Below are 10479 nucleotides of genomic sequence, written 5' to 3'. Positions count from 1 at the left end.
ATATAGGTATGTGTCGAGATAAGTCTGTGTCAAGTGAGAAGCACAGAAGAATTGTTCAACATTGCAGAATAACTGAATAAAGCCTCCGACACTATAGTAGCTTCTGGAAATTCCAGTAGTATAATTTGTGTCCTGTATTTGGGTGAAGGAGGAAGAAATACTTTGAAGTCAATTTAATGCATGTGCCAGGTGCTCGGATTAGCAGCTCTGAAGAATGAAGTCCAAAGCACAGAGCGGCATGGCTGTCCTATATATTCTCTCTCATTCTGAAGGTTATGCTTTCTTCAGAGACAAGAGTAATTTAATCTCCATGTTCATTCAGCTCCTGGCTCAAAGCCCACGGAATTGGAGAGAGAATATTCACCAATTTCAGTGGGCTGCGGTGTTAGCCTTCTGTCATTTGACCTGGTCCTGCAAGCCTTTTCTCTGGTGAGTAATTCTGAGTAAGATCTAGGACTGCACAATTTGACTTCTTTTACAAGAACAGGAGTGCAAAGAAATGCTGCGTCTAGACGTGGATATGTATCCACTAGAAAGACCCCAAGCACATTTCTCACTTGTGACGGTCCTGAAAACCTAAATTTGTCTTGCATTCTCTCAAATCTTGTCTGAAATTATTCCTTTCTTTTCTTTCTCATATAATGCTGCCCTTTCAACACGTTTACTGTCAACACAGGAGACATCTTTATATTTCAAAAAATTTGGATTGGCTAATGCAACTGCTCAGGTCAATCAGACCACTATGTGCAGGACTATCTCCAAAGAATAGTTTTGTTAAGAAGAATCAAACCTTATTGTTTCTAATCAGACATGGAGAAATAAAACTGTCCTGGTTTTACTTTAATCAGTGATGATTTTGCCATTGACTTCAGTGGAGCTAGTATTTCACCAGGAGTATTTAACGAATTTATTTTTCTAATTTAAATCAGGTGAAAAGAGCACACGGACAATAATTTAGACTAGAAATATGTCTGTAAGTATTAAATCAGGGGGAGAAGGAATCCAACTTATTAAAGAATGCAGTGATTTACAAAAGAAAAGTTATAGTACATAGGGTTTTTTTCTTGGCCCTAAACATCACCAAGTTCTTTACTGATTTGAGTAATTAATGTTTGTAATATTTTCCTGTGGACAACAGGGGGAAACCACATTATGGCTGTGATATGAATAATTGCTTTCCTACATTTACTTACTTTCTGCAGTAATAAATACGCCTAAGGCTCAGTTTAAGAATTTCACAGTATACTTAAATTTCTGATCAAGCTGATTTGAATTAAGTCCACCATGCTAACCTTTTTCAATAGAACTTTACAACACAGTATAATACTGTTGTTTAAACAATGCTTCCCATAATTGCCACCAATAAATGATACCTTTTTATTGCTGCTAGAACACTCTTGGTTACCGGTTTCCAGAAATTGCTGCAGTAATCTGTACGTAACTTTGTGTTATGTTGTTAATAATTGTATGGTTTTCTTTTTAGAGTTCAGAAACTGGAAAAGTTTAAGAAAACATGCAAAATGCTGGAGATACACGTAAGTGAAATATTTAATGTCCATCATTCATAAAAGTTACATTGTTTACATAGGGTTCATTAGTATATAATAAAAATGTCATCTTAATGAAAGATTTTCTGGCAAGTCTTTTATATGTTAATTTGTTTAACATACGCTTTGGCTATACAGCTAAATAGGAATATATTTTAAAAAACCTTTCTGCAAATAGTTGCTTAACGGTTACAAAACCTCATTACTAAGAATTGGTTATTGTTACACTTGCTTGTTGGCTTGTAAAAATCATCTGTGATTTGGACTGGAAATCTTAGGATCAATTTTTTGTAACATACTTGCTCATTGCATAGTGACCATGTAAACAGCTCAGGGATCCACAAATTATATCCTTGTACTCTAAAAGTCATTGAGGATTTTACATACTGTACTGCTTATGTTTTCTTACATTGATGAAGAATTTGGGGATTGTTTTATTGTTGATGCTGATGGGAATTTTTTTTTAAAACATGTCAGTTTTATACAAGAAGTTAAAAAATTAACACAAAAGGAAATAATTTTACACTGTGCAACAGTATTGCTACCTCATTCTTTGTGATTTTAGATATATATAACATATTGGAACTGCACTGTACTGCTTCTTTTCAAAAGAAAAGTTTAAATTAGTTGGAACAGTTAGCTATGTGTTTACATAAAGTTAACTATGTTTGCATCAAATAAAATGTTTATTAATGAAAGCTATTATACAAGAAACATCAAAGAGAAATTCATCATACAGAAATGTACACTATATGTGACAAATGGAAAAGTGCATGCAGATTTGTCTCATTTAAAAAAAAAAGAATTCAGAAACAATAGTACTAAAGTTACTGGGTTTTGATTCCTATGATCTCAAATGAGTGAAAAGTTCTCTTTGAATTTACAAAAATCCATTTAACAGATATGACTAGTACACATTAGCAAGCAAGTGGAATGAATGCACTCAGATTTTATTTTACAAATACTTGTGCTTGACAAATGTGATTTTTTTTAAAGAAAAGTTTTCTTCGAATATGGGCTGGGTAGATTGCTGCCAGGTTGCTCTGGTTTTATACATAGTTTCTCTAAATTTGTTTTTAATACCACACAATTTGTTGAAGCCTTCAGTTCGGTTAATTAGACACCATAAAATAACATATGTTTTGTTAACATTCAGGAAATGACATCAAGTCTTTTATTTTTATTTTTTGGCTCAATAGATTTTTAAAAGTATGATTATCATAACCTAATATTGTCTTTGTCTTCACTGCAGTGGATTTCCGATCAAACTTTTCCCCTTCTTTTAATACTTTAGGGAATTTTCAAACGTCGGGATGTTTGGCTGTAATGCCCCATGATTTGTTCTCCCTGAAAGAAATCATAGTGACAATTTATTAAACTACAGAGCAACCTGGCTTTTCAGGGTCTGCAATTCTATTTTGTGTTCAATATACCTAGCATTAAATCTTGATTCATTTCATCATATTATTTAGGTTATATTTGTCATGCAATTACTTTAGCTGCTAGTTTTCTGGCTTTTTTAGAAGTCTAAGACAGGGTTTCAATATCAAATCAGTGGGGCATTACTTTGCATGTTCAAAAAAGGGGGTTAAAAGGCTAAAATGTAAATTGCACCAGCAGTAGCATATACATTGAATATGAAGAAATTGAAAACCTAAGAAGGAACCATATTTTAAAATATTAAAAGGCCGTGTTTCCGTGTTTAATACCAATTGTTCACAGGTACCGTAAAAGCAAAGAGACGCACTGGTACATGTAGAATTTAAATTAAAAAAACCCAAAAAAAACCCCAAAAAACCTGATGGGAAATAAAACTCCTTAGATTCAAAATGGTTTATTCACACAAATTTAATAGGATATATCACAATTGTTTGGTCCATAAATATTTAGGGGAAATAGTTTCTATACAATGCATTTATCAATAAACAAAGAAACATGGACAATTTTGCTAGACCACTTACTGTACTATAAACACGAAGCTCAATATATAAGGTTATTGGATTTATCAACTATATCTGAAAGAGTGCACAACTGCTTTCTATGACATGTTTGTCCCCTCTAACAGGATACACCATAAAAAGAGTTTCAGAAATAAGAGGTAAAACAGTACAAAACTAGTGAGGTGTCAAAAGGGCTTAAAACAGTTAATTTAACAAACAACACATATATCCTGATTTTTCACAAACTTACTCCCAAGGTATATCATAAGGCACATAGTAGAACTGAGTTTTAATTAGTCTACTTAATAAAGTAGATCTCTAGTACCATATATTGTTCTGTCAAAGAACAAAATTTATAAGTATCAATATTTTTACCTGTAAAAGTGTATTAATAAAGATCTCAGCCTTACCAAGGTCGTTTGGTCTGGTTAGTGGTAAATGCCCATAAGGTAATAGAAATAGGAAAAGTCAAGATTTAATATCCGTAGAAGATGATAACCATACTTGCTAAATATATAATGGCAAACACACCTTTCTTCTATTACAGTGTTAACATCTCTTCCATCATCTTTTTTTTAAAAATAAGCTACTTTTCTGTGCTAATTTTCTAAAAACCCTGAGCAAAAATTACAATAATGCACTTTAATGTGGGCAGTGAACTGTCAATATGTAACCACACATTTATACAGCCAAAAAGGACACCTTTAAAATATATTAAATAGCCACTTCGACCACCAAAAAGGAGATTTGATGGTGTCTAAAAAGTGGGGTATATGTGCAAAGTTATTCTTAACAATCCACTAAAAGCAAGACATAGATCTTGACTGGTTTTTGTTCGGTTTTGTTTCTGAGACTCTCCACAATCTAATTGGTGTTCAACTACAATAAAAGGATACAAATGAACATTCACCACTGCCCAGACCATTCAGACTTTTAGCTTAAATAAAATTAAAAAAAGAAAGATCACTATTGTAAACTAAGAAATGTATTCAGATCAGCATCCACAAGGCTTCTGAGTTTATCTGCTTTAAAATTATTCACTGCCAATTCCCATTTTTGTAAGAATTTTTGCTAATGTTTTTTTCTTTTATACAAAGTTTAAAAAGTTAAAGTATACGTTAGAGATATTAATGAACTAAAGATTTTAAGTTCGCGTGTTAAAGAAAGTGACTGATACAATCTCAGGAAACATCTAAAGTAAATTTAAAATAGTAATGAATAACTTGTACTGAGATATTTTCCTTAAACATCTTAATAAATTATATTTTGCTTATTTCCATTTCCCTGAAAAAAAGTATGATTTATCAAAAACTCATTTTAACAGTACACATGCATACTTCTTCTTGGAAATTATTTTTGTGCTCACTAAAGTAGCTGGGCAACCTCCTGCTTGCTTTAATGGTACGGCATCACGGCTGCGCAGCGAACCGCACTTATTTTTTTTAATTCCAAATCAGAGCTGCTTGACAGACAAAAATGAAAAACCCTCCCTGTGCGATATTTCAGATCAGAAGGGCTCCTCACTTGAGGAGTTATTCTGCTGTTATTACTTCAATAATATCCTTAAAGGAGTGAGCTCATTCTGGAGGGCGTTTTCCGGATCTTGCCTCCTTAACGTACAGGACACAAATTTGGGGACCAGCAGCCTGATCCTGCCATCCTCACCCACACGCACTCTCACCACCAGGTCTCTCTCTCCAAGCCCTCCATCCAGGCACAGCTTTCAGTGGTGGCCAAGGACGTCCCAGCTGGGTGAAGAACTGGCAGAGGAGCGTTTAGCTGTCCCAGTGAGACTCCCCAGTGCTCAGAGAGGGTCAGGCTTGTGACTAATGCACTAGAAAAAAGCACTGTCGCTTGCAGTCTGACTGCTTCCATGATTAGTTTAGCTCATTTTGTATTTATTTTGCAACATTTAAAAAAAAAAATCATACAAAACTTTTAGATGCATTACAAAAATAAAATTAAATTCGGGGTTCTTAAATGCTGTACGTGAACATACAATCCTGAAGCAGCATTCTTTTGGCTATAATTAAACTGATTTTTATCTGGTTATCAAGGAGGGAAAAAAATCCTCTTTTTTTTTTTTGGTGGTAGTAATCATTTTTTTCAAGGTTCTGGAAATAAGTAACATACAATTTTAAGAGGCACTTATTAGAATGATTCATAACCTTCTCTTCGGTTATTTGATGAATTTAAAAAAATTTGAGCACAGTTTAACAACAATAAATGTTCATTTGTTATAGCAACATATTACTTCAAACTCATTTGCCAAGTGGCTGCAGATGCTACACATCAAGCTGTTTATTTTCCCAAATAGTTTGTGGGTTTGTTATTTAAAAAAAAAAAAAAAGGCTTGAAAATAATAAAAATAATAATTATAATTATAATAATAATAAAGAAGAAGAGTAAGAATTAAAAAAAAAAAAACTGAAATGTTAGAAAAGGTTCGTTAAGGTAGTTTGTGAGGGGCTCCCGGATTCGTGGCTGTCCAAGTTAGAGGTCACTGATGTCACTACAGTGATAGTGGGATTGGTCAGGTCTGTTAAAGTGGTCGCAGTGCCGGGTGGAGTGAGTGCGCCGCTGTCTGCTGAGGGCGGTGCCGGAAGTGAGGTGCCATCAGCTTTATCGACACCCCCATTCTCCTGCCGCAAAAGGTTCCTTCTGAATTTGGCTCTTGCGTTTTGAAACCAAACCTGCAAACCAATCCCAATTGATTTCTTTACCGATGCTTGTTTTGTTTTGCTTATTTTTGTCTTTGTTCTTGCTTTTAAGTCATTTTTTTATGTTTGTTTTTGTGTGGCAAATTGACTAAGTCACCCTACAGCTTCACTTGCTACTGGTGGTACTGACTCTTTCGCAGGCGGTACCCTGCATACAAGGCCCAGCGCTATGGGTGCTCACTGGAACGTTGCAGCCCGGTGTGCAGCCCTCGTAGAGCAGTCTTAAGAAAAATCTGCTCGCTCACTCACCCAAGGAAAGCAACTTTCGTGATGGCCATGTAGCGTATTCTTGGGTTGGGTAGGCTTCGGGTCAAGACACGTGATAAGGATTGAGGTGAAGGGTGAATGAGCAGATTTTTGCCAAGGCTGAAAGTTTGCCTTGATCATTTTAAAAGACTGAAGAGGAAGGAGGGGTAATTACACCATCCCTATCGTCCAGATTGTTGATAGGGGTCACCTAGTCTTTCTGTTCTGTAAGATTCACTGAAAATGTTTTAGGTGACATGTAACACGGACAAGGAGTTGCCGCTAATAGATTCTCCTTCTATCTCAATTGCTGCCCTTCTTTGGCACTCTGCATATAATACACACCTCGCTTTAACTTCACTGAGCTAGCACACACCGTATAGGGATTTTTTTAAATGTAATTTGCTAGGCTGTCCTTCACAGGGAAGTGACTTTTTACTATGTAGGCCCTTAATGATAGCAGTTGTCTAACAGGCATTGAGAGAGGGAGCCGGCTGGTCCTGGAGGATCATATTGGTCAAAGCTTGCTTCCTACATATCGGGGGATCTGCTCACTGAGGGGCCACATTAACTACCTCAGGGGAGCCCAAAGGCTTCACCCAGTGTGTATAAAATGAGTAGATTTGATAGCTCTACCCTTAATAAGGTCACCACAGAGAGGCTACAGATCCCAGGATATCTACTGGGTTGGTAGACACTGGAGACTGTTCCCTCATGTTGAGGATGCAACTAATTACAAATCACATTTTAGTATTTGGCTGCCTCGGGGTGGTAGGGCATACATTCGGCACTCCTGCCAGGTAATACCATACCCCTCTGCACACCCACTAGGGACGCGCCCAGCAAAAGTGTTTCTACATATATCGCTATTGTTAAACATAAGGGAAACGCTATTGACTGGCAGGGGTAGGGGGAAATTCTGTCAAGCCTGCGATGTGGCTTCTTACCTGCAGAACTCTCTTGGTCAGGCCTGTTTTCTGGGCGAGCTGCTTGAGGTCCTTGGCATCGGGGTTGTGGTTGATAGCAAAGTAGGACTTCATGGTACGAAGCTGGTGGTGTTTGAAGGAGGTGCGCATGCGCTTTGTCTTCTGGGATGGGGGATAAGGCTGCTGGTCTCTGTCCAGGTGATCTGCCTCATTCTCATTACAACCTGTTCAATGAACAAAATGAAACAAGGAGTTAGTGGCCATGCATCATGTAGGGTAAATGAATGAAGGCAAAAATCTTGAGCCACGTACTGTTTGGAAGGAAGCAAGCAAGCGAGGAAGGAATGGCTAAGATGGTGCAAGGATAAGTACAGATGTGGTAATTAAATGAGACAAAAAAGATCCAGAAGATGACCTTTTCCTATTCTTAAAACATGCTACGTCCCCCGGGCCTGTACCTACTAAGGGCAGGCTTAGAAAGTTCTCTCTCCTTTGGCATTTTCTTTCAAACAAGTCTTTTCCCTGTGGTGATGGTTTTGCTTTGGGCATTCAAAGAGTCATTTGAAATCTCATTCAGATTTTGAAATCTCACTCATTGAAACACTCTTAGCTTGAGAGAAGAATAAAGGTCAAACAAGTATTTTGAATGTTCCTGAGCTTTTTCCCCAAATCACAAGCACCTATAAAGAGAGATGTACAGCAGGAAAGTTTGTTATGACAGTTTATCAAGAAAGCGTAAAATCTGGAGTTTTTTGCTGGTAGAATAAATGCTTTTGGACTCTGCCTGGGAGTTTATATGAACTGCTCAAAGACCTTCGTCTGTAAAACATGTCTAGAAAGCGGTTGCATGAAGGCTCGATTCAGTCGCTCAATTTCAACCCCGCTCGGCAGTAGCTCTTAGTTAGCTCTGATTTAGGACGTATCTATAAGCAACCAACTCGTGGCTCAAAACTTTAAAAGAGTTTCCCTGCTTTCCCTGATTCAGGATTTGCAAAGTGTCTATGAAAGATGAATTTGTTTCAGATTACACTTTTGTGGCTGTGAATTGTACACAAGAGTTGCAGCTGTTTGGGGACCGTGGCATCATTACTTCATATTGGGGAAAGGAATGACAGTATTGGCAAAAGAAAGTAAGACAGACATCTATATTTTTCTTTTCAGCTTAAAAAAAATTGGGTTACCAATTTACAGGATCTCATTTTATAAAGATAGCTCAGTCACACAGGAGAAAATTATTGGTGTCATCATAGCAGGGAATATTAATTAAAAAACAGCTAATTAAAAATGTTTCAGAATGTCTGTAAACTAGACCAAGTTTCATTAGTTGCTCATTTGAATTTTTTAAATGCTTTCCAATAGTTATTGGATTATTTACAAGGCCTAGTTGATCCCTATTTCTCAAAACAAAAACAAAAAAAAAGAGAGAGAGAAGGAGAAAGAGGGAAAGCACACAATACAGAGAGACTGATGTTGGCAGTGCTAAAAACAGAGGCAAAGCAACTAGAAACCAGGAGAAAATAAAAAGCTTCTTGAAGGTGTTTTCTCTTTTGAATTATAAGACAAGTCAACATGAACAGATGCTGGTAAGACAACACTTTGACAGAAAATCAGGTGAATATTTAATTATAGCTAGATTTGCTTCCAGTCTAGATATACCTGTAAGAAGTATATCCACACTTTCAAACAAAGTAAGCTGACACTTCTGAAAATACCAGGAGTTGAAAGTTGCCTTAAAAACAATTTCAGACCAGATTTGGATTGTATTTACTAGTTCTTTTCACAAGCAATCACACTGCCTTCAGTCAAACGACGTGGGCCGTAACTTAGGAGCTGACATGAATCAGAGTACCAGAATTCAGTCCTCAGGTTTTACTTCAGACAGTTGCAAGCTGTTTGTTTGTGTTGTTTTCCTGGGGCCGCTCAGGTTTACAGCAGCAAGGCGAACTTCCTCAGGCTCCCCTGTCCTGCTTACTGCCTTTGTTTCTGTGATCTACTTTTTTGTCTGTGATCTACTTTATTTTGGCTTTTGCTTTCAAGAGAAGACGGGAAGAGGGCTCCAAGCATCCTCGGATGATCCTGGTTTATACAATGATTAGCTCACTCTCTATTTTACTTGGGTGAAACAGCGTTATGCGGTTTGGCCACATCACAGGGCAGAGTTTTACACTATTGCCTGGAGAACTAAGGGGAAGCAAAAAATCGGGCAAGACATTATTGCTCATTTCTTTGCAGCGGGATTTGGGGGTTGTTTAATTTTGCTTTGGAAAGAGCTATAACAGTTTGCTTTTTATTGCCAAGAATTCTTCCAGTGAACTCTTCATAGTTTTACACACATACACACACACACACACACACATATATACATAATGAAATAAAGTAAACAGCTCTTTGAGCAACAGCTGTGTAAAATATTTTCCTAGGGAAATCTTCTTCACCATCTCATTTCTACATCCTGTGGGCTGTAAGTCAACACAGTTTCCCTCAAAATACATATTAATTCTATGATATAAGAGGTAATATAGAGAAAGCCTTGAATGTTTTAAGTACTTTTGAATAGTTTCTTCCATTTTTCACATTAATTCCAGACAGCTCGCAAGTATGAATGGCTTTTACCTCATAACATTTTGAGTTATTTATTGTTGTGTTTCCACTTTACAGCCGAGGAGCTGAGAAACAGAAATTAAACTCCTAAACAAAATACCGAGTAGAAAAGCTGTTGTAGATCCGGCAGCAGGATCCCATTTTCCATTCTGGCCCTGTGCTCAGCTCCCCTGAAACAAAATGCGCACACAAGTCTGAGCCCGCTACCGCCGGGTCGCTGGTGAGTACACCAGCGTACGTTTGCGCTCAGCTCGGCGAAGTTGTTAGCTTCATCAGCGTTTCGTTTTTAAAGGTCGGGTTTCAAAAACGCCCCGCCACGTCCGTGTGGACGCCCCAGGGTACGACTCTTTCGGTAGGACACCGCCGTGTCCTCAACTCGTGGTTCTCGCCGAACAGTGACCGAGAAGGGTGAACTTCTGCTCCGACCGAGACGTTGCCCGCTCCGAGGCGGAGCGCAGTCTCCCGGCTCGGGTGCGCTTTAGCGGGACAGGCGGTGCGC

At 37.6% G+C, this 10479-nt stretch overlaps 1 protein-coding gene across 4 annotated transcripts in view; it reads right to left on the bottom strand.

Moving 5' to 3' along the window:
* Positions 1-1530: 1530 nt before the first annotated feature.
* The window catches only part of LHX9 (LIM homeobox 9), a 20572-nt gene continuing 11623 nt past the window's right edge, over positions 1531-10479 (bottom strand). For 2 of the 4 annotated variants that reach the window (XM_009326161.1, XM_009326159.1), the window contains 2 exons: positions 7401-7603; positions 5351-6180 (listed from right to left, as the gene is read on the bottom strand). In XM_009326161.1, coding sequence (XP_009324436.1) covers positions 5923-6180; positions 7401-7603 — 461 coding nt within the window. In that variant the 3' untranslated portion in view covers positions 5351-5922. Of the gene's footprint in view, positions 6181-7400; positions 7604-10479 lie in introns of all 4 variants that reach the window. The other 2 variants (XM_009326163.1, XM_009326160.1) reach the window with 2 other exon arrangements.

The sequence above is a fragment of the Pygoscelis adeliae genome, unplaced genomic scaffold, assembly GCF_000699105.1.
Source record: "Pygoscelis adeliae isolate BGI_AS28 unplaced genomic scaffold, ASM69910v1 Scaffold256, whole genome shotgun sequence".
NCBI classification, from domain to species: Eukaryota; Metazoa; Chordata; class Aves; order Sphenisciformes; family Spheniscidae; genus Pygoscelis; species Pygoscelis adeliae.
This window is presented reverse-complemented; position numbering and strand designations above follow the sequence as displayed.